The 27,475-nt window shown below is 48.3% G+C and overlaps 1 protein-coding gene across 1 annotated transcript; it reads left to right on the forward strand.

The window, feature by feature from the left end:
* The first annotated feature begins 5,651 nt into the window (after positions 1–5,651).
* LOC119096096 (neprilysin-2) lies at positions 5,652–27,475 on the forward strand. The gene is made up of 16 exons (XM_037218955.1): positions 5,652–5,687; positions 12,120–12,199; positions 15,069–15,199; positions 15,573–15,674; positions 16,111–16,356; positions 16,709–16,783; positions 19,466–19,648; positions 19,798–19,928; positions 22,446–22,583; positions 23,355–23,437; positions 23,751–23,909; positions 24,090–24,233; positions 24,716–24,981; positions 25,564–25,682; positions 25,932–26,063; positions 27,219–27,475. The coding sequence occupies exons 3-16, from the start codon at positions 15,079–15,081 to the stop codon at positions 27,309–27,311; spliced, it is 1,992 nt and encodes a 663-aa protein (XP_037074850.1). The 5' UTR covers positions 5,652–5,687; positions 12,120–12,199; positions 15,069–15,078; the 3' UTR covers positions 27,312–27,475.

Raw genomic sequence — 27,475 nt, forward strand, 5'->3', positions numbered from 1 at the left:
CCGGTCCTCAGGGTCGGTCGGCCGGCTGGGCGCACTGCTGCCAAGTCTAGAGTTGACAAGTCGGCGACTCGCTCGCCCGGCCGGTGGCCAGGTGCACTGCTTCGCAAGCCCGCCGCGCAGAGACGCGAAGCAGTGCGGGCGGAGGCCGCAAGCGGAGAATTGTTGGCTCTTTGTAGCGTTTGTGTGCTGGTTTCAATGAACTTTGTTCTATATTTTCGCTGTTCTATTTTGTGACACATTGAGCGTAATAAAAGAGTTTTGAATGTAAAAAAGAAGCCACTCGAACCCAACCCGCCACGATTGGGTGAATTGGAGCGAAGGCGCCCATCTGTCAGTTTTGGACGAAAAGTTGCCCCGTAAAGCTTCGTTCTGAAACCCTAGCACATGCGCTGCATCGGACTTTCCCTCAGTCCCAGCATCTGCAGCCGCTGGAGCCTGAATCGCATTCGGATCTCTATAACGAAATCACAGAATTACTAGGCATTCTTCCCAGCTTTTGCTCTCTTCGTCGTTTATAAAGTGTTTCTTTAAGCCAAGTAAGTCTTTCCGAATGGCCTTCCTCTCACTTTAACATTAATTGCTTTGATGTTGCCCTATTGGGCATTTTTTGGTTTTTCTCAAACTTATAGAGATATAGCCTGTGCACATCCGCGCCGGACAGCGTCAAAATAAAATGTTAAATGCAGAGCATTTCTTGCTCATCTGCCTGTAAAAGAGCCTGCCAATAAAGAAAAACGCATTAAGAAATTGGTGGTGTGTGGATAGATTGTCATACTGACGTTCCATCTCGTCATTTGTCACTTGAAAACAGTTTCCAAATACTCCATAGACAACATTGAAACAGCAATTTACGTGGGAAGCGTTTTGCCTGGGACACACGGTAATATGCCAGATATGCATTTTCATGATTAACAAGGTTCATTAACGAATGCTCTAATCGCATTTTGTCCTTTAATTTACAGATGCAGTTGCATCGTTTGCAGTTGCATGTCCCCTCCGCTATCTTCCGCGTGACGTCTTCCGCCGCGCGCCGCCATGGCGTCGTCAAAACGAGTCTGTTATCGTTATAGCAGTATAAGGGCCAGATTGAACCACCACCAAGCGGCCCACGCCATTCAGCTGTCGGATGTAGTCATGCATGCAGATGATAAGCCTTTTGCACCCTGGTCGAAGCGGAAGTCTGTAATGCATTCCTGTGGTGAGGGTTGAACACGGAACTACACGGTCATATAAGACAGCGGGCAGTGATGACGAAACCTGTCCACATATGAGGGATGAGCAAACTAAATTTTTACTCATTTCGTTTTAATCAACACCACAAGTTTCATGTAGAATGTATAGCGGAGATAAGAGACAGCGCCTTTCATCTCCCCTCCCTCTGCCCTTAAGGGGATATTCCACATTCGCATGGCGTTTTGAGCTGAAAAAGCATCTTGAACATCATTCGGTGCACTTCACAGCCCTGCACTTAGCAAGACATAAGCTCCTCTGGTTTCTGAGCAACACGCCCACAAAGATGTGCAGACTTTTTCGTGCAGACTATTTCAAGGTCACCTAGGCATCCATGGCATCATAATCACGTTATTCAAATATTGCTATTGTATTAGCTATGCGGCGATCAAGACTATAAAACAACAATGCCGATTTGTTCATACCTGGCGCTTGTGAGCACGAGTTCAGATATAGCGGACGCCAATTGTCTCTCACTCAATATCGTGCAAGGTACGATGACGCAATCAAAGAATGACGCATTGAGGAGCATGCTTACTAATTAGAGAAACTGTGTTGTCTCAAGGAGCATTACACTTAAATTTAGGCAAATAGACATAAGTGAGTTGTTTTCATTACCTCCGATACTTGATTCCATATCTTGGAAATATGGAACATTCCCTTCAACTCTACGCCCCTTGCAGGGTTAATTCAGGCTGTCCTTAAGAATGTCATTGAAGCGGAAGAAGTGTGAAGATATAATAGAAAAAGGAGAAAGGGAGAGAGTGAGAGAGAGTGAGGTAGATAAAAAAGAAGAGAGGGAGAGAGAGAGAGCAAGAGAGGGAGAGAGAGGGAGAGTGTGCGTGTGTATGTTTGTATGCTTGTATGTTTTAACTGCTTAATCATAATTCTTACAATCTGCGCGTATCTCGTGCGATTTAAACGAAATAAGGCTGCAAAACTCCGTGCAATTTTGAAAGAGTGCGTTGAACTTTACCCTGAAAGTTATGTGGTCTGATACTTGGAGCCTGTGATTATTTTCTGAATAAATCTCGTCACGTATTCCCCTTTGCATTGACTCTTAACACGCGGTCGGATGTGGTATGTATCAAATTGACCTCCCGAAGGTTTTTCCGGAATGGTTTCCGAACGACGCGGCGCAGTCACTCCAAATTTTGCCCAGCTGTAGAAAAATGAGTAGTGGGTCGTTTAATATAGAAAATTGGATGTACCTTGTAAGGTCGCTGACCTATGGCAGGCTAAAGTCAGACCACGGTTTCAGTGAAGCCAAGTTATAGGGAATCGTTCAACCTGATGCAACAACGGAATGTTAGGCGAAGCTATACATCTCGAGATGCTTTTTTAGGCTACACAAATATTGGATGAGCAAATTACGTTGACCTTAGGTCGGGTATGAGGGTCAGATGAAGGTCAAATCAACCTGTTTTGTTACTCTAGGGCCGCTGTATGGGATAGTTTCTGCTGCCCATTTCGAATTTATTGATAGACGGAACCACATTACACATCTCTCATGGACATTTTAGAGGTCAGAATAGGTAACTGACCTAATACCACCCATGCCAACATTCTGTTTTTGGAAGCATACTGTCTAGCGGAATCTCTGTCGCTTATTCGAATGCAAAACTCAGGGCAGCCCCGTGTGATTCTGGTCACCATGACCTTCAAAGGGTCAGGCAACGTCACTTATCTGAAATGAACTTGTGCCCTTTTGCTTAGAAAAATTTATCTAGGTTCTGGGGGCACTTGGTCAGGTCATTATCTAGAAGCATCAAACTTTAGCGTAAGTGAGTTAATATACAGATCAACACATCCTGTAAATTTGGTGTCTCTAGCTTTCTTAGTTCCCGAGATCGCAGGGGGTCAAACTGACCCCCACCAGAGCGAAGGTTATCTGACCGGCCACCCGGGCGCGTATTAATGACATTGTTTTAACTTTCGTATTCAAGAGGAGGTGGAGTCGGCGGAGGGGGGGGGGGGGCGCAGAACGGTACCCGCCATCTGCAAAACCAAGCAGGGGAAAACACAAGTGAAATGACATGGGAAAGCTCTCATTAAACTACATGGCATAGGTATGATCGAACCACGCTGGCTTTGACCTCTGATAGGTCACACAAGCTCATAGGGATCAAGCTCGCGCTTGTTGAGCTCTTTCCTCTAACCGAAAAACAAAGCACATAGCAGCAATGCGGTAGAGACACTATATAGCCGGTGACAACCTGCATCAGGACTCTGGTGTTGCCAGCTACCTAAGGACAGGTTAGACCTCCAACTGCGAATAATTTCAAACACTGTGACTGACATCTTACAGGAAATTTGGTTGCAACGCTTCAACGCAACACTGTGACTGACATCTTACAGGAAATTTGGTTTCAACGCTTTGTGTGAGTTGTTCGGGGCCCAATGTACACACAAAGCAGAGCAGGCTGCTGTTATTCCTGGCCTACATTTCAGTGGTGCCAGTTCCAGTTCGAAGGATTATGCTGCCTATTTTCCGGTTTTGTCTGATTGTTGTCGGACAGGACTTCGGAGAATCATTTCTCTGGCCATGGAGTGTAACGCCACGACCACAACCTACCATGCTGGGTCAAACAGGTACTTGTTTTCGGAACCCGATCCCGACAGTGGCTCAAGTTCGTCTCTTGGCCATCTGTCTGACCCACTTTATGACCTAAAAGATTGTGTACACATTTAACTGGATTATGAACAAAGCAAGTCATGCTTTGACACAAATCCTTTCCTAGCATGCTTTGTCAAAAGCCTTGCCCTCGTTACCTTTCGCGAAATCGTTGGCTTGCGGCCTGGCAGCTCCTGGTAACGTGTCTGTCCTCGAGCAGAAAGCCGCAGCTGTGTTCTCGGCTTTGGGTGAACAGCTGTGATTTGGCAGCGTCCCTTCTGTCGTTTCATTGGCCGGGGGAGGGACACCGTAGGCTCCCGGTGACCTTCGGCTTGCAGTCTGCCTTGTCCTACATTCACCCATCTCCTTCATCCTACGAGTGCTAAATTATGACGTATTTGGTCTACTGGTCTTGGTCTTTTGACGCACTGGTCGAAGAGGCCTGACCCAAACACTCATCGAAACTGATACCTTGACCTGGCTGATTTTGACTTCAAAACTTAATTGTGTTTCTTTAACATTGACCAGGTGTAGTGCTTAGCATTAATACCATCCGATGCCGGCGTCCCACCACAGCGCAGCCGTGCACACCGCAGCAGTTAAGTATGCCATGCCACTCCCTCTTTGTGGCATGCTCAGCAGGGTGGCTCAGGAGGCCCACGGCAAGGGCCTGACAGCGTGTCGCATCATCCACTCAAGGAAGAATTGGTGGCCGTCCAACGTCGCAGACCAGTTTGGATACCTGCTATTAACGAGCTATCTCGTCATCGGTTCTCTCAAAGTCGGTACGCGTGGCACTCGAAGGTCGACGCCAGGGAAATAAGGAAGATCAGGTGTGGGAGATCAGGCGTGGGAGACCAGGTTCAGGGAGATCAGGGAGGCTAGGCGGCGTCAGGTAGAGCAGGCGGGCTAGCAGAAGGGACAGCACTGCTGCATGACAACACGGTCATGGCCATCGTATGTGTTGCAGCTATTAATTCCCTCTCTGCCACGATCATTGATTTTACTAAGAATAAATATACAAGTCTTGTGGCTTATAAATTTGCGATGTTCCAACATCGGAACAGGTTCGAATTCGATACGCCGTTGTTCGCGTGCCTTTACCCGCAAATCAGTATCATCAGCTAGTGATATAAATGCATGGATACAGCTAACTGACTGATAAAGAGTTGATGATAAAAGATGACACCCGATAATAACAAAGCATAGGCCAGATGAAATCTTACACGCTTAGAATCTAATACCCTCATTCCCTCGGTCGTTTTGGTTTGAGTCCAAATGATTCAGATATGTGCTTGTCTGTGACTGAAATATTATTTCTCAATGTCCTAGCAGAGACCATGGGGTGCCTGTATTGATACTTTACTGAGAATGTGAGCTATTCATCCATGGTCTATTACCGTTAGCCTACGGCTTCGGCACATTGTCCACTTCGGGCCATCGAACACTCTCAGTGTAATTACACCAACTAAGGAATGACGTTTTTATGCACCGTCTACTCTCAACATAAAGCTCATATTCGATCTTAGCACAAACCTTAAGTCAGGAATAGCTTACTTCAACATGTGCGAGCCCAGTCGTACAAACAAGCGCGCCTTTTCTCTGCACCTAACCCACAGTACTTTGGTATGCGCGTCGCGCGCGCCGCGCAGTTGTCCGATCGCCCGGCCGACCCCCCTGATCGCATGATATGCTTGGGGGGGGGGGGGGGCGGGGACGGGGTACTGACCGCATGACATCCGTCGGACCGGACCGGCGCGCTCCGGCCCAGGACCGGCCGAGGCAGACGCCATCCAGCAGCCAGCAGCGGCGCACCGCTGGCCGGCCCGCACCTCTGCGCAAGGTGAGATGGGACACCGGGCGGCCAGCAGTCCGTGACAAATTGAAAGCTTTTTGATAAATCATCGACCGGTTTGACTCGTGTGCGTGTGTTTCACTTCATGTAAATTTTAACAGGGTCGCTACGCACTTTTCATCGACGGCAAACGTTTTAGTTGCGCACCGTATATGCAGGTAGAATGGCTGGCCATTGGAGAATGTGCACCTGAGGATGTGACTCGATCTTGCAGCTAATGTAGCGAGGAAGAAAGGACTGTCACGACCGGGGTAACTACTAGTATCGCATCAATACAAATAATTTGCATTCTTAGAAAATGTCGTGTTAAAAGCTATGCGCAAACAATGGTATAGTGCATGAATAATATTGCGACTAGCCATGGTACCATTAGAAATAATTACGGATATATTACATATATATATATATATATATATATATATATATATATATATATCATATATCATATATCATATAGTATATCGATATCTATCTGAAATATCGGGCCGATATTTGTTGGGAGTCCACAAATTTAATTCACGAGGGTGTAAAATAGTACTCACCTATTTTAGTCCCTTACTGCTTCCAGCACCTACCAAAAGACCCGGTTCGTTCCAGCGGCAACGATACCTCTAAATCGTACGATCGTGAGATGCCAATTTGTTGACCTGCCGGTCGTTTGCCACATCATAGGCAATAACAAAACCCGCGATTTTCAAAGAGGACATATTCCATATCACTCCAAGTCAGACTTAGGGTCAGCTTACTCACAAACGCTTCCACGCATCTGAATTGACTCGGTGCTGGTAACATGGCAGATACATTAATGTTCAATGGCGATAAGATACATCAATCGTCCTAAGATATATGTTGCTGGATATAGCACTGGCGACTGGCATCATCGATGTTTTGTTTTATGCGATGGCGCGAGCTGGAAGACCACACTGGATCGACCTCAAAGAAGCCTGTGGCTCACACTGCAGCATGTCGTAAGGCTACAGCCCCAATCATTTTGCGTAAATGTGACAAGGGTCGGAAGCTCCCGGACACTTCCAGCGTTAGTTGTGTGGCGTCATTTTGACGCGGCGTAGAGTGAGCAAATGAGTTAAGCCAGATAAACAGTTACGTAGTACATGCACGCAAAGATGCAAGCTTCTGTGAACCTCTGTTGCTGCATGATTTCAAGTTAGGCTGACGTTATTAATGGACAGTCCACAGTAATTCGCACTCTTCAGATGCAGCCATTCATGTATAGATTAACGGAAACATCACGTGTCAAGACCGCGGTTAAACCACGATATATATACGCTGTCTTCGGATTTCGATGAGTTCAGGCAACGTGCGCTGTCGATAAGCAGCATTTGCAACCCAGTGAGTTAGATCGGTGACAAGTTTGCTAGCCCCAGCTTCTGTGAAGCGCATGTAAATCAAATCGCTTTAGTTATCATGTGCCATGCGCATGCCCTCAAAATGTGCATGGTCGAGGTATGAATCAGTTACGGCATGCATAGTTTACATTTAAACTAGACAGTCGGGCCATATCTGACCACACTTGCAAAAAGTCGGTAGGGAGGGGGAGGGGGGAGGGGGGGGGGGGGAGGGGGGGGGCAGAGCATCGCCGGGACGGGTGTGAGCCACCCCGCCTCTAAGCGCAGACACACTCTCCTGTCGGGCCCACCGCTCGCGACGGGGCCCCCGGGGTGGCGGGGTCTCCTCCCCCAACCCGGTGCTGGTCGGCCGGTCCCGGTGGCTTGGGCTCGTCTTACGGCCGCGCTCTGCGGTTCAGCGATGGCGGCGATGTAGGCCCCAGTGGCGCCCCAAAGTGTCCAAAGGATGACGGGGATTCCTGACCAACCCTGTCGATGAAAAGAGGATTGCAGAGGCGGTAGGATTAACGAAATCCACTGTTTGTTGAATTTTTAAATGTCAAGCAGTGTCCATGACCAAAAAGAGGATTATGGTGACCTTTAGTCGAGAGAATGCTCCCATGTCGCGATTTGTTTTGCATGGATAAGTTGTGTGTGAATCGAATCATGAACGGTGTTACTGGTGGTCAGGCCGGTCTCGGTGGTGGGATTTTGCTCTCGTTGAAATGGGTGCGGCAGCCACGCTTTGCTGTTGAGTGTCAAAAGGCCGCTCGTGACAGAAGCAGGATGGTGTTTTGGGGAACTTGGGTCGCTAACTCCGTTCAATGGAGACGTTTAACATCCTATTAGCTGTTGTTTAATATCCCCAACCAATTCTGCATGCCGTGTATTGTCGCTGTTTTTCATTTATCGCCCGGTCATCCGCTGTTACAGTTGACAGCAAGCTTAATCTGTTCTGCAAAACAAGACTTATAGAATACATCTCACAATACATCGTTTTTGCTGACGTTTACTAACTAATTGCAGATGACCCCAAATGAGATTTTGTCATCAGTACAAAATCATGTGTATCACCCTAATAAGGGGGTCGGTGGGAAATATGGGGACTACACCCTCCTTTAAGGTTTTCTGTGGATATCTCTCCGGCATGTCGTGTATTCGCGCCCAAATTTTCAGTAGCTTATGAAGCATCCAGTGCACATCATTGGGCACGTAAAACGCGTCCCTGGCTTTTTTGGTTTCAGAGCTGCGACCGTTTCTTTAGGAGCACCGCTGGTCTACGGCCGGCGCTGGCGGCTGGCGCCTACTGATGACTGCGAGCGGCGCGAGGCGGTCGACACTTTTATATTAATGGAGTTATACCTAATGATTGTATGTTCGAAGCACATCACGCTGTGTGCTAGTGTACTAGTGTATTCAGAACTCAGTCAGAAGCTTACTTACTAGATTTATTGTCACTGTAAGGCATGATCAGTTATGGGTATGTAAAGCTGAAACGTTCTATTTTCAGCCTATTTTTGACCTTAGACCGGGCATAATGGGGTCAAATGTCAGCCTAGCAACACAAAACTTACCACCGCTCGCGAGACCGCGTTGTGAACAAATCGCTGGTATTTTCCATAAGGATTCTTCTTTCTTAGTCAAGAAACAGCAGGGCTCGCATCGATCCCCCCCCCCGAAACAGTTATGAGCGACGGCGAATCACAGCGAAGGTTAATATGACAGTAAGGTTTGAACATGATCGTTTAACTTGCAAACAGGCGTGTAAGCAATGCGTTCACCGCTGCCAAGTGGTGTTCTTAGGCCAGTATCAAGCACTTAAGCTTTTGGATCTGACTGTTTCAGAGAGCTACACTGAAGTTCCTGCCCAGTGCCGCACCTTTCAAACGTATTTCTCCGGCTTAGGGAATATTGTGCTCTTCGTCATTGACCGCAGTTTACCGAGCGCGGGCTTTTCCTGATGTTCGCCATGATTTATCAGAAGACGTGGTGCTTAGCAAAACTGCAGGTTGAGTCTCCAAGAATTGCACCGTAATGACACGTGGTCAGGAGGTGGCTGATTGACGATGAAACCGTGGCGAAAACTGAGCTGGCGACAGCTGACTGGAAAAGAGGCACTGCAGCCCCAACATAACTAGCCAACTATTGTTAAATCAAACTCTTTATGGCCCACGAGACCGTCCCAAGCTGACTGGGGACAAATTTCGTCATGAACGATGCCTCAAAGCATCGATGCGTTTTCTAAAATGGAACGGACGCATTGTAAAGCGTTGATGCCTATGATCAGAAACTATAGGAAAGCTTTGCTGAAAGCCCTCTATTTCGACACAAACTTGACGCACTCACGTTGTGAGTCCCCACCCATTTGGTCTGAAGTGGGTGTGTAAAGCTAGCAGGATCGTGCGGCTGCGGGGATCCCGAAAGGCACGTGTGCGGGACATGCACGCACTGGACCTGACCTCGCAATGGGTTACAAGCTTTAAGTCACTAGATCAACTTGCCCGCCGCGGTGCTCAATTGGTTAGAATTACGTACTCCCATCCGGCCCGTCCCGGGCTGGGTGGGTTGGAGCCGCTCCGTATCTCCGCACTCGTCTCTGAGATGGCCTGCGCCGGCGGCAGCGGCCGCTCAAGGTCAGATGACGTCAGGGAGCCGGGCGGACCATGCCGAGCATTACGGAACGCTTAACTTTCGCTGCTTAATTCCACCGTTGACCCATATTTTCGCGATCGGGTGGTGGGGTCAAGGTTCCCACAATAAGCACTGCTTTCGTGGGCTCTGGTCCCAGAAGTCCTTCCAGTCAAAATGTTCGGACTAGATTCATTAAAGAAGTCGTTGACCCCTTCTAAGCAAGCTTAAAAGTCAATTGTTGTCGACATTTTTCTGGCAGCGGGCTTCACAGGTACCCCTTACATATTCTTGTGAAAATTTAGCAAGCTAAAGCTACGCAGAAAACGGCGATTGAAAGATATCGTCAAAACGCGTTAGATGGGTGTTGCTAAAAAATAGTGAACATGAACTTTGGTGGATCAAACCAAGTCAAAGAAGTCACATTAATACTTGATAGACCCCTCCCATTATTTCAAGAAATAGATATGCAAGACAATGCGGAAGACAGCGTTGAATGGCTTCTGGAAACCTTTATCAGATGGGCGCTAGTGAATATCGGCGCATGTTTTCCTTGTAAGGTCAGATAGGTAAATAATTATGTTGTTTGGGCCTTCCACTTATATCAAAAGTGTAACCAGCCACATCAATCGGGGAGAGCATGGTCACAAAGGCCTGGTCAAGCCGTGCGACTTTGTCATTAGGGTTTTAATGAGGTGACATCCAAACGATCAAATCTGAACTAAATGTTAAAGTTTGACCCTGCTTGACCTTGGATATCCGTACCTAGTAAAAGCCACCAGAACAATAGCGAAATTTTCCGGAGAAACACAAATGAAAGAGCAGTCGAGTAGCCTGGAAGAGCTGTTTTGGTATACATTTCCTGTGCAATATCCGTTATTGCTACTTTTAAACACAGGGTCTCAGACATGACCCTAAGAAGGACATGACTCATGAATCGTTGATGTAAGAAACATCGTTTACCGAGGAGAGGGAGATAGGGGGAAACAGAAGCATTGTTTACAAAATGTATGGCAATTATCTGAACTTAGGCCTCTAAAATGTCATCACTGTTCTCAAAAGCGCCGAAAGGTTGTTTTCCGGAAAACCCTTAGAGAATCTCTGAGGTCCCTTTCAAATTGGAAGCATTATACCTTTGGAAGGCATCTGTAACACTGTTTTTCCCATTGATGTGGCTTATTTAGTTGTCGGCATAGCTGGGCAGGCCGATGAAAAAATGGCTTTAGCCCCTTTGACCTGTCAGGGCTTAGTTCAGGCCACAACTTGTTCACTGAAGCCAATATAGCAAATGCCTTTAAGAGCAATAAATTGCTCTTGAGCAAAACGCCGTTTCTCCTTTATTGTAGCGTGCTGAGTTCTCGAGATAACAGGAGCGTTCCATAAAATACCTATTTGACCACTTCATCCTGATCGAGGCTGTCAAAGGTCGCATTCACCAACATTCAATCACACAAATCTGATGCAGTTTGGTGAGAGTTTACTAATGCCGTTTTCTTCGCCGTTCTAACTTGCTTATATTTCTGTGTCTTGGGTGAGACCTCTGATACCGGCTCCGCTGGGCGAGGGCTTATATGCATGGGGCGAAGCATTAAGACAAATTTATATTCAAAGCACAAACATGCACGTCTGCATGAGGTATTTTCGCTGAACTATTGGAAAGCTAAACGTGCACATCCGATGGCCTTCGCCAGATTCCAAACCGTGCACGGGCTACGGCGAACCTCCTTCCATGTCTGCGCAGGACATCATTCATGCAGCGCACCGTGCAGGAAGCCGACGTTCTGCAGGAGGGCTATCTCCTATTCAAAACTAATAGCCACGCAGGACCGATGCCTATCGCTTGGGGCTGCGGTGCCTGACTGCGCAAAACTAAGAATCTGCCTTTGATAACTGGTTTTGAGCGGATCGTGCGGTTGTGAAGGAGATTTTGCAAGCCTGGTTCGGCTCATGTATTAGGTCAAGAGCGCCCTAAAGTAGAGAAAGTGAGCGGATGACACAAATGTGATCGCTGTTATACTCGGCTCGAGCTGGATTATGATTTTCCCGGAGTTAGTGCGCTGCTAATTCCGTTATCGCTTAGACTCAGTCGTTGGAACAGTAGCTTTAGACCGGTAACCAGTAATAACACCATCAAGCTTGCGGAAAGCTTCGGAGGCGCACCTTAGCCCCAGTTCATGTGGAAAATTCATGGCGTGATCATGGTAACCCCGTGTGCATCCTTCCAGAGGTCGTATGTTGACCCGTTAGTCAAAGACCCGAGGGATTTCTGCCTGCTGAGGCAACTCTATAGACTTCAAGATCGAACGATGGCAGACTGGAATAGTAAACAGAGGACTATCCGGTGCCCAAATCCATACAGGTGGCCACCATTCTGTATCACGAGATTGGCCTAATGACGAATGGTAACCTGCGGCTCTCATGAAATGCCATTATCTCCGATTTGCAGCGCTCCAGCTCCGTCCTGAAGCCCTGCTCGCCCCCGTCCGACAGGCAGCTGAACCACGCTCTCCTCGGCAAGGACAGCAGGTCAGAGGAGGCACATCCCCGCCACCTGTCCCAGCCCGCCCAACCAGTGATGGAATACCAAACAGAGTGCCGTGTACGACGCATCTGCCCAAGGTATCAAGGCCAGACAGGGTTGGGGCATGGTCCCGTGATGCCCGCCACGACTTAATTCGGGCATTTAGCTTATGAAGGCTTATTTGAGCACGTATGATGAATGGATCGCCTTGCAAGTTTAGGAAAAATGATCTGGGTAGTAACAAGCTTGTTGTGACAAAGGCAACGAAAAAAACTAAAAGTTCTCTAAACACTGGGACGTGGAAGCAAAGAGTTAAACCTGAAGTTGTGTTTTATCGACGTCATAGTGGCTAATGGCAAATTCGCTGTTTTATCAATGACACCGAGGTTACCCTAAACATGTTTGCGGAATGTTAACGAAGTTGCAGCACAGCTGCGCTCTCCACAGCATGAAAGGCGGGTCAGCGGACGCACGCCGCCGACGCCTGTGCATGGGATGAAGCGCAAAACGATTGTGATTGGGGCCTGTTTGGGCCCTGCACATGATCGATGATCAATGCGGATGACGGAAGAATGGTGATGCGATTGCTTCTCTCCTGATTCGTACGATATATTCCTTTAGCGTCAACGCTGAAAGCAATCTATGGACTGCTCTTACGATCTTCCTGGGGTTATCACGTCAGAAAATGCTGACTATCCTGTCATGGACGTTTATGCGAGACTTTAACTATTGAGCCATTCGACAAATCTGTGTCCGTCTGATTGCTGTTCGTTAAATTCACATCACGACAAAAAGGCATGCAATGAATTTACCTGTCGGTGATTTCCACTCACCTAATTGCCATTTGCTGAAACCATATTTCGGCATTTTGACAGGAGATCAATCAGGATATACTGCTATTTTGGCAGAAGATCAACATGCCCCCGGGTGGCCGGTTCCATATCCTATATTCGAGTGGGGTTGGGGGGAAACAGTTCGACCACGTGAGGTCTCAAAAATTATAAGAGCTAGATTCACCAAATTCACAGGGTGGGTTGAACTGTATCTGAACCCAATTCTGTATAAATTTGAGGCTCCTAGGTTTTGGCTTTTGGTTCAAATACGATCAAACAAGGCCAAACTGCAGATTGGTACCTAAAATGCCCGGTCATTCAGTCATCCATTCAGGGTTAGTGACCTTGTTTGACGCTTAGAAGGTCATGGTGACCAAAATACTACGACTGCTTTGATTTCTGCATTTGAATCAGAGTTAAGGATAAGGCTAGCTGGCGTGTTCCTAAAAACAAAAGGTCGACCTAGCTTAGTTTAGGTCACTGATCTCTCTGACCTTTAAGAAGTCCAAAATGTCGGATGATGACGATGATGGTGATAATAATAACAATGATGATGATGATGATGATGGTGGTGGTGGTGGTGGTGGTGGCGGTGATGATGATGATGATGATGGCAGATGTATGTTACGGTCCCTGATGTTGATAAACTCAAAATGAGCAGCATAAACTACCTCATACAGCAAAACCTGGAGTGAAAAAGCGGATTGCTTTGACCTCGATCTGACCTTCACGCCTGAGCATAGGTCAAATCAGTTTGCTGGTGTCCTAAAGTTAACTGTTTTGGTGCCTAAGAAACTATTTCCGAGATTTACTGTTTTGCTTAACTCTCCGCTGTCCCATCAAGTTGGACGATTCTCTGGAATTTGTCTTCACTGGCAGCGACGGCCTGACTTCGACCTGCCAAAAGATCGGAAACCCTACAAGGCACATCCAACTTTGTATCCAAAAAGATTAAAAGTTAAATAACAAATATGCTTTGTACACAAGGTTAGAACTGCTATGCAAAGTTTGGCGCGGCTATCCCGCGTCGTCCGGAAATTGTTGTGTTAAAAACCCTGGGCATGGTCGAATTACCCCCCCCCCCGCCCCGCCCCCCTCCCCAGAGCACGTCTTAATTTCCGTTATCACAATTCAAACACAGGATCACAATAATCGCCGCCTGTACTCTGCATGCGGGTCAAGTTAACAGCACCCTGTTTAGGTCACTTTCTGAAGCGTATTTATAGCCGTCTGCGTGATGGTTAGACCAGTGACGGCGTCGCTCGCGCCCGCTTTTTTTCCACGAGTCAGGCAAACATAGAAATTTTCGGCCTTGACCTCTTATCACCCAGTGCCTCATACTCGCCAATACTCACTCCACGCCACGATGTCCACGTGCACAACCAACAGCAGCCTTGCGTCTTCGTGTCTATGAACATATGGGCAGGCATAGTGACAAGCGTTTCGTCTTAAAATTAGCTCCAATCGGAAGCGAGTCATGATCATGTGCCGTGGAAATGGTATGATTATTAACCAATCAGAAGCGATTACGACATTTTGCGATGGGTATCTAAACCAGTCACAGAGAGCGAGATCGCCTGCGAACCCGGACCTATCTGATGGAACAGACGGCTGGCGGGGGGGGGGGGGGCGGGTCGCTGAAGATGGGTTTTAAAGGAGGCATCAAAACACATTACGGATGGCAACCATATTTTAGGTTCCGTCGGGGCAGATGGCATGTGGTGAGCGATCTGTTGCCCAGGAGAGTTAGATGCCTACTAATGTATTTCTTGTCCGAGAGACTTAGGAGAATTCTAGAGATTATATTTCTGAATATATCTAGAGGTGTTCAAGAATTCTGGAAATGTTACTGCCGTGATATATACTTTGTTGCATCACAGCGTGAGGTCCTTTCGATGACATTTTGAGCAAACGTTTCAATTTTCGTCGTTCTCACCGGCCCATGCGAAAATAACATGAGTGCAAACGCAGCAAACTCTGTGTCAATATGACACTGTGACAGCGGTCGAGATCGCTAATTTGCGCCGGTTTGCATCCACAGGTCACAGCCAATGGCGGGTGTCTCCCATCACCCGGGGTGCCATCGCACACTGATGGCCATCTTGGCGACCCTGGCGGCTCTTGGATGCGGCCTCTTTCCAACGGGATCGGCGGCCTCTGTGCACGCCAGACGTGAGTGCTCAGTCATGCGCGCACGTTTGCACATGAGATGACACGTCATGTGCTGGGTTCGGAAGAGTTCCTAGGGCTTGTGCAACTCGCCCATGGGCGTCGCTCCATTCAGTCCTCTAGTTTTTAGGAATTCTGTGTTCGATCTCAACACTCTCAGTTATTGGCCTTGCATTTGACTCCTGGTTGACCTGCACCAACACGGGATATGCTGTCAGGGGATATAGCTTGTAGCATCCGACCAGAGCCGCACGCCATACGTCACGCCATACGTACCGCACGCCATACGTCACGCCGAACCGCTCGGTCCGTGCTCCTTCGACCGGCCCGCTCCAGCTGTCGGCACTGACTGCCTCCACGGTGTGCTCTCCCGCAGAGGCCGGGCCGCGACTGCAGCGACGTGCCATTGCCCCAGCGGCAAGCAGTCAACCCCAGTGGTCACCTTCGCTCTGCCTCAGCAAGAGCTGCGTCACAGCCGGTAACGGGCGGCCCGAGCGCGCTACTGTTTCGTGATCTTTATGCGGGAGCATCGGAGAGACGTTGCCGAACTTTGCACTTTTGATCGACCCTGCTTTCGGCCAATGTTGGCTTTGTTAAATAACATCGGTGACGACCGTGCTATACCTTATCCTGAGACGTGCGCTGTTTAGAAAACGATCGCAACGGACGACGCGGATGTGTGGGAATACGAGTTTTGACAAATGGGCTGAGCTGGTTGAATTGTCAAGGAATAAGGCGCACCGAAAAAATTCACTTCAGTCAGTTACCGAGATCGTTGCGCCACGCTGCCATTCATTGTTCGGCGCCGCAACTCTGCGCTCTTGTCCCAGCAGTTATAGAGAACAGAAAAACAAGATTGTCTTAGCTTTCCCGATTCGGTCCAGCCCTGATCACGAAATGGCCGACTGCCGCAGCGTACAACATCCTGAACAGGATGGACACCAGTGTGAAGCCGTGCGACGACTTCTTCGCCTTCGCATGCGGAGAGTTCAACAAGAGTACAGTCGTTCCGGACGAGAAGTCGTCTGTCTCGGAATTCAGCCTCCTTCACGACGAGCTCCAGGTCCAGATGAGGAAGCTGATCGACTCGCCAATCTTAGATGATGACGCCCCAGCCGCCGTCCTGTTGAAGAAATACTTCAAAAGCTGCATGGATAAGGGTGAGCTTTGGTCACTGCCACGCGTTCAGAGTCTTTCAGTGGAAGATAGATTAAAAATGCATCCTGTTGCTAATTCGTCCGGCACTGTGGTGACTTTATCATACCGTTTGATACGACATGTTTGAGCATCTTCACCAAACATTATATTATATTTGACCGCATTGATGTTATGTGAGATAACATGCCCCGAAGGCCCAGTCGTCCAGCGCCACCATCGTAAGTTTGTCTTCGGCCACACTCAACCCTTAAGCTCACACAGAAACGTACGTGTCATGTGTCCGCGTAACTGACATAAGGCGAGGTGCTAGTGGTGTTTTCTTACAAGCCCTTCTAAGCATGCTTCCCTGCGTAGAGACCATCGAGAAGCAAGGCCTGCAGCCACTGCACGACATCTTGGACGAGATGGGAGGATGGCCCGTGCTAAAAGGTGAGATAGCGGAGTATGTGGCAACCCTGAGGCTAACCAGCATTTTATGTTTCCGTTCCTAATCATTTTTAGCATTGGCTGGACGCCGTAAAAAATCCTTCAACCATTTTTCAGCACATTATTCTAGCGAAAAACGTTGAGATTTTACCTTCAATCTACCAAACATGATTAGTGTGTCCGCACACTTCAACGAAATTGAGCGTGCTATCTTCATTCTTCGGGACATTGGTAAAATTATGATCACATTTGGCGGCCTAGCGCTTGTATTTTGCTAGTTAGCAACTAAGCTAACAACAACCTTTACAATCTCAGTACGCACTCGGGCGGGCGGTCAATTTGCCCCGCCCCCGAAGGCTCTTGCAACAAAACTTCTGAAAAGCGTGGCAAATCTGTGCTTAACTTTGTATAGCCGTAGCCAATAAAGTATCCAATCTTTTGATGTAAAGAAACTATCACTGCCCTGTAAGATCGCTGACCTCTGCTAAGTCAAAATCAGACCATGGCTATCAGGTCCAAGGAAATCGTCCAAGTTGATGCGGCAAATAGAGGTCAAAACCAGATGGCATAGTTTTGTGGGGTAGTTTTTGACTATCATTTCCAATTTCTTGATCTTAGGAGTGCCAGCAAAAGTGCTATTCAAACTTTATCATGGTGAGAACAGGTCAGCGACCTAGAATGACTTCGATCAACCTATAGTTTTCAGGAGCATACCACCTAGCGTAATCAGCATAACGTCCTTGACGCTTAATGAAATTCAAAAATCAAAACCCTCTCTCAGGATTTTGGTCACAGGGACCCTCTGAAGGTTATTGACCTGAAATAAACACCAGTAGCCTCCTGTTTATTAAAGACATCTAGCTCAAAGCTAGATGCATGAGGAGGTCTGAGAAAGCTTCGTACACGGATCTTAAGCTTGACCTTGCTTGATCTACTTCGTACACGGACCTTAATCTTGACCTTGCTTGATCTACTTCGTACACGGATATTAAGCTTGACCTTGCTTGATCTACTTCGTACACGGACCTTAATCTTGACCTTGCTTGATCTACTTCGTACACGGATCTTGAGCTTGACCTTGCTTGATCTACCCCGTACACGGACCTTAATCTTGACCTTGCTTGATCTACTTCGTACACGGATCTTTAGCTTGACCTTGCTTGATCTACTTTGTGCCGAGGACCATAACCTATTCCTATATATCCCCCGAAGTTGGTGTCTCTAGCTCTTTTAGTTGTGAGTTCCCCATTCGGGTGTCGTCATATTCAACCGGTTACCTGGGCACGTGTTGAAGATGTCCCACATTCGTATGGGTTTTGAACCGAAATAGCCTTCATGACGATTCTTCGGTGCAGTTCATAGTCCTGCCCTTCTCAAGACCCAAAATCCTCTAGTTTCTGAGCTATACGTCTGCTGATGTGCAGACATTTTCGTGCAAACTATTTCAACGCCACTCAGGGGATGAGCGCAGTGCAGTGGTTAACGCGTTTGCATTAACCGCTCCACGCCTGTGAGACCAGAGGTACAGGGTTCGATTCCCCCGGTGCCCACCCTGACTGCCAGGATGAGAGGTAGGCGACGCCATACGGGCCCAGCCGATTGTGTCATGAAGCACCAGTGACGACGACGATGTCCCTCAGGCATGCATAACGCCATAGGCACGTCATTCAAAATGTGCTTCTAAGCCGCGTTTAAGGTCAGGAGAAATATAATCGACGAGCTGTTCATATCTGGCGTTCGTGAATACGATTTCTCGAGGTAGCATGATTTAATTGCCCCCCCCCCCCCCAAGCAATATTGTGCAGTCTGTGCGAGTTTCAATTACGAATCACGTTTGTGCTACATAATACAAGAAGTTGGACCTCCCTACTAGATAGTACGAAAATGAGACTTGCAAGAGAAAAACTTAAGAATTGCGCCATAAATGGCATGTGAATGCAGGTAAACACCTTAAACTCACGGATAAGTATGTAAGGACATCACGAAAAGGTCCAAAACACGAACACGTCACAATATTTGGTTCAGCAGCATCTCCAGCATGCCCATCCACCTACCTGGAAGTTTCAGTGCTACAAGTGAGTGTTAGGGTGGCAATTTCTCATAGTCAGTTTGGTTGGATCTCAGCATCATGTAAACGTTACATGACGCAATCAAACAATGACTTAATGAGGAGCCTATTTATTGAAAAGATGTATTTTGTTGTCTGGAGCACTCTTTCCGCTTAAAAGTACACCAATGTTTTAACTGAGCTTTTTCACCACAACTGATGTTTGGTGCAGTATCTTCAAATGTGGAACATTTCCTTTAAGCACATATATGTTGTAAATTTATTAGGTAAGGTAAGGTAAGGAGGAAAGATTAAGGTTAGGTAAGGAGTCAAGCTATGGCAAAAAGTGATAAAGTCTGCTGGCGGACACTCGCTGATAGATGCCCATCTCATGCAGCCAATCTTAACTGAGGCATGTTAATAACGCAATAAACCTAGGGATGCAAACATCTGAAGTCGTTATGAACCATAGAAAGCAAAACAAAAAACCCGTTTTGTAATTTCTGAACATCCAAGATTCTTTAGGCGAATAAGTATATAACTGGATAATAAAAGGGTGTAATACGTCCATCACTGCGCTGCCTCATGCTACAACACGCGCTTAGCGGCAGAGAATGACACCTATCTATCTTTTGCAGGCTCGGCATGGGACGAGGATGCTTTCCAATGGACGGAGGCCGTGTTTCAAAACCGGAAGAGGGGCTACTCCGACAGCCACATGTTCTCGTTCAGCGTTTCGGCCGACGTCAAGAACTACTCCCGCCGCCATATCAGCCTGGGCGACACGTCGCTGGGCCTTGGCAGAAAATACCTGATCAAAGGTCAGTCAGGCGTTGCGTGGTATATTGCCGGGCTCTCTTCTGTGAGTGGACAACAACCGTACACGAGCGTTTGCTGCGCAGGCACGTATCCTGTGTTTTGTCTGAGTCTCGTGCACCACTGTGACGTCATCTGTCCTGTCGCCCGGCAGGTTTCAATGACTCGGACGTGCAGGCCTACTACAACTTCATGGTGGAGATGGCCTTGCTGATGGGAGCCGAGCCAGAACGTGCCAAACAAGAGATGGAGTCTGCGCTTCGTTTTGAGATGATGCTCGCCAACGTGAGGTCATGGGCTTAGAGCCTTTTCAGTGAGCATGATTGGCGGGTACCTCCACGAGACCTCCACGAGTAAAATTACCTGCACCCAACCCGTCCGCTACCGATGGGGATGTGCCTACATTCACGTGTGACCTTTTCCTAATCTGCTATATTCATACGCTGAAAACCGACAAAAATAACTTTAAGGTTTTGACGCAAATGCATGACATGCCGAGAGGGCACTCTCAGAAAATCTTATGATAGCCACATCGGTCCGGCGATCAGCGCGATGGTTAAACCGGCGCGTTCCTTGTTTAGACCTGAGTACAATGGTGCATGACTGTGTGTGCGAAAAGACTATTTCTATTACTTTAGCAAACAAAACGTCCGTTTGTAAACTTGATCCTGGACAACATGGAGGGTATCGCAATGGACGGGGAAGGAGACGGGTTCAAAATCCCTGAAAACCCAGTAAGTGAACCGCGTGCGAGTGGAATTTCTCGCGTACTATAACGCAACATCGGATGTTATCGATTTCGTTAGTGTGAGGTGTTTGTTTCGAATTGTTCAGCGCACATATTCATTCACGCACATTTGAATGGATGTAATATCTTTGGTAAGGGGAACGTGTCCCCAAAAATGTCGGCTTTTGTCAAGCCGCCACTTGTGAAACGGCAAAAGACGCATCAATGACTTTTTAACGCGGCATCATATATGCGCAAACTTTCCTCCCCACAGTTTGAAGAACCCCTTGCCAGGTGTACAGCCTGTGCAGCACATTTGGATGGAGAACTCTGCTGAAAGGCCCGATATTCGCCAGCGTGCTTTCCCCTGAACTCTGCGCCGGCGCTCCAACCCCAAACGGCCTAGACTGGGTCATCACGTTAAGGCCTCGGTAGCTAAATACAGCGCGTGACAATCCATACAGACTTAAAGCTGCGATTGGCAGGTTGAACCCTTGTCCTGATTCGCCGTTTCATAACGCGAAATGATAATATGCGCTGCCTAGCCTTTCCAAACTATCGCAGACAGACCTTAACAGAAATTACCAGTGGATTAGTCCAACTTGATCTCACGACTCGTACGAAATTGTATGGTATTAGGTTAATAATGGACCCATTATACCAGTTCAAAGGTCGAATTTTCGTTAAAACGCACTTTTCATCGTCACGACATGATACATACGAGATCACACCCCATGGCGATACAAAATGTAAACATGCGTGTTCCTTGTTAAATTACGTGTACAACGGTGTGTACATCATGTGTTTCGAACCCGCATCTACAATGCATGACCCCGTTAATGTGACAATGTCGGCTCGTCGCGCGCCTCCCGTGGCGTCGTCGGTTGGCGCCCGCCGTCCCTCGCCAGCCGTAGATCGCCGCGCGGTGTTCCACTACTACTACTACTACAACACTACTACAACACTACTACTACAACACTACAACACGCCACTACTACTCAATCAGAAAAGCTAGGAACACGTGTTTGGTGTCAAAACACGTGCAACAGAAGCCCCATAGACTGCTCAAAATTTTGGGCGCGAATTATACAGCATGCTAGCGAGTTGTCCTAAAAAACCTGTCGTGCATCGACCCCCATCAGGGCGAAGATTAACACGCGCCCGGATGGCCGGCTAGATACCCTTCGCTCGGGTGGAGGGTCAAGTTGACCCCCCATCCTGAGATCTCGGAAACTAAGAAAGCTAGAGACACCGAATTCACACCGTGTGTTGACCTGTACGTGAAATCACCTAAGTCAAAGTTTCAGGTTCCTAGGTCATGACCTTCGGGTAAAAAGGTCAAACAAGGTCAAGTTCCAGGTTGGTCTCCAAAGTGCCCCCAGAACCTAGATAACCGTTTTTAACCAAAAGGTCACATGCTCATTCAAGGTCAGTGACCTTGTTTGACTTTTTGAAGATCAAGATGACCAAAATCATACAAAGTTGCTTTGAGTTTTGCATTTGATTTAAAGACAAAGATTACGCTAGGCAGTATGCTCCTAAAACAAAATGTTGGCCTGGGCCATTTTAGGTCAATGACCTATTCTGACCTCTAAGAAGTCCATGAAAGATGCATAATGCGGTTCCTGTTAGCCATAGATTCGAAATAAGCACCAGAAACTATCCCATACAGCGAGCCCTAGAGTTACAAAGCAGGTTGGTTTTGGCCATAGTGTGACCTTCATGCCTGACCTTAGGTCGATGTAGTTTGTTCATTCAACTGCTGTGTTGCTTAAGAAAGTACTTCAGAGATGTATGGCTTCGTCTAACACCCCGTTGTTGGATCAGACTGAAGGATTCCCTAAAATTTGCCTTCGCCGAAACCATTGCCTGTTGCCAGCCGAGCTCCGCGCAGTATTTTGCAAGCTTCCCCCTTCGCCCGTGATCAAAGTCATACCCATAATTTTCCCCAAATGCGTACCCATTCCAGTTTGTTACACCATTCCACAAGAAAGGGCAGCACCGGGGTTACCCAATCCGTGAAGCCTTCCACCGCGGACGTGTCAGCAAGCTTCTGTTCATCGTCCCGCCGACAGATATCGCTGCCGGCGGAGGAGCGTCGCAATGCTTCCAAACTCTACAACAAAATGACGCTGGATCAGCTGAGCCAGCTGGCACCCATTGTCCCCTGGGTGGACTACACCAATAAACTCCTGGAGGACGCCGGACACCAGGTATGTCGCGTAATGTCATTAACTTACAGGATTGAGCTGAACAAAATCGGCATTTTTACTTGGTTTCGGCGCCCCTGAGTGCGTCTTCAGAAATTCGTCCGGAAGTGATATCATCAATTTGTATTTAAATTGTGTGTGAGTGCCTTCTTTCTCCATCAACCAGGAAGTTTCGTTGTTCCCAAGACACATTCCCCGTGAATTTGACTACCTTTTGTTCGTCTTCATGAAACGGTTCATAATTATATTTTCTATGCCTGAAATAGCTGTTCAGAAGTCCCATACAGTTGTTTCTCATAAATTTGCGGTGCTTCTTCGTTCAGTTTATCCAACATTTCTCCTGGAGCTATACCATACTGGAGCTAATCCACGCAAGTCGCGCAAGGCTTGTATTGGCTGTCGTCCTAACATGGACGGCGCCAGCAGCTGCATCTTGCCGAAGATTGAATAATCAACAATCATAATTATCACATCAGGGACTCACGATGATCAGAGATATGTACTCCGCTGCTTTTCTGGAGCAGGAGTTCCGTGTCCTCCAGCCCCACAGCGCTGGCTTATTTCAATTTGCTGTTTATCCATCGACAGGCCATTCATGCCCAGCGCGCTCGCATTGGTGCGGTGAGTGGGCTCTTGCCAACTGATCGAGTGTTGGTGCTTCAGACACTGATTTTAGGCTGCCAGGCTTCCAACATCCGGGAGTTGCACATATATTAGTGTGTCAGAGGTCATCATGTCGCCGCCGGTGGGTAACCGGTGGCGATCTATTGCCAGGTTTCGAGTAACGAGTCCGTCAATGTCAACCACCCCGAGTTCTTCAAGAACCTGACCGGGCTGCTCCAGGTCACGCCGAATAGGTAACGAGCAGGTCTTGTGCCCATGTCTGTCGGCCACCATAATGTGGAATTTCGCCGCAGGGTAGATAAATCGCCGATACGGCCGGTGAACCCGAAGCTCGTCATGCATCCACTCGCTTCACAGACTGCTGATCTCGTTCACATATTGCCAACTTTCTTCGTAGGTGTGTATCGCATCGGCATTTTCATGTGTATTTTGTGCGCGTGAAAGACAACAGAATATGCTATACCGGAGGAATAGGCGGACTTGCTCAACTGCAGTAGAGCTCACGCGACCTCACTGCCATCTATCGTGCGGTCCCACTGCCGACAGGGTACTGGCCAACTACCTTCTTTGGCGTGTGGTGAAGGGGTCCGTGAGTCAGCTGAACCTGGCGGCCCGCGATGTGCGCCTCAAGTTCTACGGTCAGGTGTACGGCGTCACCGAGCACAAGCCCCGCTGGAAGGAGTGTCTCGGGAGCGTCTTGGGAAAGTGAAGCATGACGCAGGCGGCCGTCGCCTTGGGTTCAAGTGGCATTTAAGAAGAATGCGCTTGCGCACGGTCTCGGAAAATTTCGTGGGTCATCGGGTTTAATGTCAGGAGCTACGTCAATGTCCGTTACACTTGGAAGAACCACTCAGACTGACCAGCACCGGCGCTCTCTGTTTCCAGATTTACCATCGGAGCGGGATCCCTGTATGTGCAGAATCACTTCGACCAGGAGTCGAAGACATCGGCTCTGAGGTTGGTGTCGGATGTTCACAAGGAGTTCGACATGATGCTGCAGGAGGTCACCTGGATGGACAACGTCACAAGGTAACGTCAAATGAAGTGTGAATCATTACTCAGCTGCACACATTTAAGATGCAACTCTTCGTGTCTTGCATGCATCATTCGGCTTATGTTTGCCCAAACTTCCAGAGCAGTGCTGTGATAAATTTTTGTTGGGCTAATCCCGTGCTTAAGATTCCGACGTAAATGTGTGCCGCATCTTAAGTGACGTTTTACGGACAAGATTAAACGTATGCGGACAGCTGTTCTTCAATGAACTACCTCTGGGATACATGCACAACGGGTTTTAGGCTTAAAAGAGAGGAAACGGGCATTCCCTCCTGACATATCGTGGTTCGATCAATTTACGATGCAGAAGTACTACAATTACTACGAGTTACAAGTTATTGATCACAGGGAAATTCCGCTGCAGTCACAGGGGAAAGGCTCGGCCCATCGCAGTTCCCGATGGAGGCCGCCAGCATCTGCAGATACTTCGCCACACCTCACGTGTCGTTCTTCTGCAGGGAGCGAGCAGTTGAGAAGTCGAAGACCATCAGCTATTATATCGCTTACCCAGACGAACTGCTAAACGATACTCTGGTAGGCGAGTTCTACGAGAACTTAACACTCAGCGACGACAACTTCCTCCGGAACAAGCTGAACCACAGTATCTTCGCCGTCAACTACAGCTACAGAAAGCTGCGCGATCCTGTCGACAAGAAGGACTGGCGCCGACACAGCAGGGCCGCCGTCGTCAACGCATTCTACAATACCGTGGATAACAGCATCAGTAAGTGCCCCTCACTCACGAGAGTGCTGGTCACACTTCAGTCGTATCTCAGCTCCAGTCGGAGCGACGACGGGGCACTGGCGTCAGGCTGCGCTTGCCAGCAGTTTTGCAAACAATTGAAAAGTGTTGGTTTACCTTGAAGTACGTTTGCTGTCCCTGTTGCCGTCGAATTGCTATGACGCTTACGACACACGTGCGTTTCGTTGCTATGTTGCTGCGTTAAGGATAACACGCTGTCGAAGGCATGTTCATTTCAGTTCAGCCGACGAAAGTTTTGTTTTATCATTACCGCATGTTCCAGTACATTTTCATCTAGGCTTTGTGAACTGATTGCTCATTTGTGGTGGTTTAAAGCACAGCGCATAATGGGGCTCGAATTCCACCTAGTGTGTGGTACCACCCCAACATGGTAACAACCTTGATGGCCATGCGTCTGTTGCGCAATATTGCATGGCATGCTTAAGCCCAAGTGCTAGCAGTTCTATTCGGCTCTGAAAACTCCTGCTATATGGCTGCATTGGAACAAGGTACCAGCTGTTGGCACCCTAATTCGGCCGTCTCATATTTGGTGTGGTTTTACAGCGTTCCCGGCGGGAATTTTGCAAGGAGGCTTCTACAACAACGACAGACCCCAGTACTTAAATTACGGGGCCATCGGCTTTGTCATTGGTCACGAAATTACGCACGGCTTCGACGACAGGGTGGGTATGCCGACTAACGTCCGACGACAAGCTAAAACAAACTGCTTGCAACAGAGGCTCTGCACACCGTGACGTGTTTGACCTTTTGACCTTTGACTTTTCCTCAACTGCTTGTTTACTTTGATTTTTATATCCTCTTTCTCCGTCAGAAAAGAGCCATTTCCGTCCGCATTTCATCTAATCGCAAGATCAGCTGAACGTGCGCTGGTGCCGCCGCCGGTTCAGCACTGACCTCTCTCCGTGCGACAGGGACGTCAGTTTAACGCCGAGGGCGAGCTCCAAGAATGGTGGGAGCCGGAGACGCGCGACCGCTTCCTGGACAGCGCCCAATGCATCATCGAACAGTACGGCAACATCACCGTCGACAGGGTCGACATGCAGGCACGTGCGGGCACGCATGGCATCCACGCGGTGGGCCCTTTGGCGGTGGTTGCACACCTAAACTCCTATCCAGCGGACGCGGGAGTTACAGGCGGTGTCCACACGTGTGACGTCAGTGCTTGTCACCACAGGCTATACAATCTCGTCGGTGGGCCTGGCCTTTCCGCATTTTGTGGGCCAGTGGTCGGGGGCTAGCAGGTGGGCCCATTTATGTGCCACCGCAGATGTATACAATCCTGCCACGGACTCAGAAGACAAACCGGATTCGTGTGGGCAGGCAGGCAGGCAGCAGGAAACAGGCAGATGCCGGTAAGAACTAAATCAAAGCACTGAATGACACGCGGTAGGGCACCCCGGAGAACGCCGCACTTCGTCGGAGATATTCCCTCTCGCGCCGCGTGCAAGGTTGTCGGAATCCTTCTCTATGTGGTCCTGAGTGATGAATAGCATAAAAAACAGTTAGTCATATCGGTGATGGTGGAATTTAGTAATGACCAATTCAAACCCCTTTCAAGCTCACCTTGCGATATTTCGGGTAAGGCAACCTTCCTTATGCCACTGGACCTTGCCCCAGTACATGAAATAAAAACTTGGAGAATTGCAGACTTTCAGGGCAATGCTGGTACTTTTAAAGCCGAATAAACGCATTATACTGCGCATACTTGTTGCAAAGTGTCCGAAATTCAATTTAGGGTCAAACAAAGCCTTTCAGGCCACTGTCTTTCTTCCATTTGGAAACAAATGGACGTCCGGAGAGTATAGTGTTTCAGAACGATTATTTATGTTATTGACGTTTATCAACTGAATATTCATCGCTGAAAAAACAAAAACTGACCACTTTTGTAAAAAGCAGCATTCTGCATCCAGGGGTTAAGCAAATCCAGGGTTAGTATGTTAGATACCGGTGACCTGGCACAGACTGGAACCTTTTTTGCAATGTCTAAGGTGATAAGGGTCAGGTGAATCAAGTTTTGCGGCGACACCTTTGGCCGTTTTCTTTTCGTTCCAGTAACGCCGCTTGGAGGGTGTCATTAATTCCTTTGGTCGGCAATGGTTATGAAATCATAGACAGACTCTTGGAAACAAAGCCGTTGTTCCCTGTTCCAGCCAAAACACCACGTGCTTCCGTTAACGTACCCTATGTTCTGGACGCAGGTGAACGGCATCACAACCCAGGGCGAGAACATCGCCGAACAACGGCGGCATACGGATCGCGCGCCGCGCCTACGACCGCTACCAGCGCGGTGAAGGGCGCGAGCCGGCGCTGCCCGGCCTGCAGCAGTACACCAACGAGCAGATGTTCTGGCTGGGCACCGTCAACACCTGGTGCGCCGTCTACAAAGAGGAGCGTCTCAGGCAGCTCGTGCTTACCGACAGCCACGCACCCGCGTTCGTGCGCATGAACACCGCGC

This window comes from Pollicipes pollicipes, unplaced genomic scaffold (assembly GCF_011947565.3).
Source record: "Pollicipes pollicipes isolate AB1234 unplaced genomic scaffold, Ppol_2.1 Scaffold_1835;HRSCAF=2145_pilon_pilon_pilon, whole genome shotgun sequence".
Lineage (NCBI taxonomy): Eukaryota > Metazoa > Arthropoda > Thecostraca > Pollicipedomorpha > Pollicipedidae > Pollicipes > Pollicipes pollicipes.

What these genes read in the sequence shown, in the direction of transcription:
- LOC119096096 (XM_037218955.1), top strand. Translation starts at nt 15,079, where the DNA reads ATGGCGGGTGTCTCCCATCACCCGGGGTGCCATCGCACACTGATGGCC. An exon ending in CAAGAGCTGCGTCACAGCCG is followed by an intron (nt 15,675 to 16,110) that starts GTAACGGGCGGC and finishes CGACTGCCGCAG; the next exon opens with CGTACAACATCCTGAACAGG. An exon ending in TGGAGGACGCCGGACACCAG is followed by an intron (nt 22,584 to 23,354) that starts GTATGTCGCGTA and finishes ATCTATTGCCAG; the next exon opens with GTTTCGAGTAACGAGTCCGT.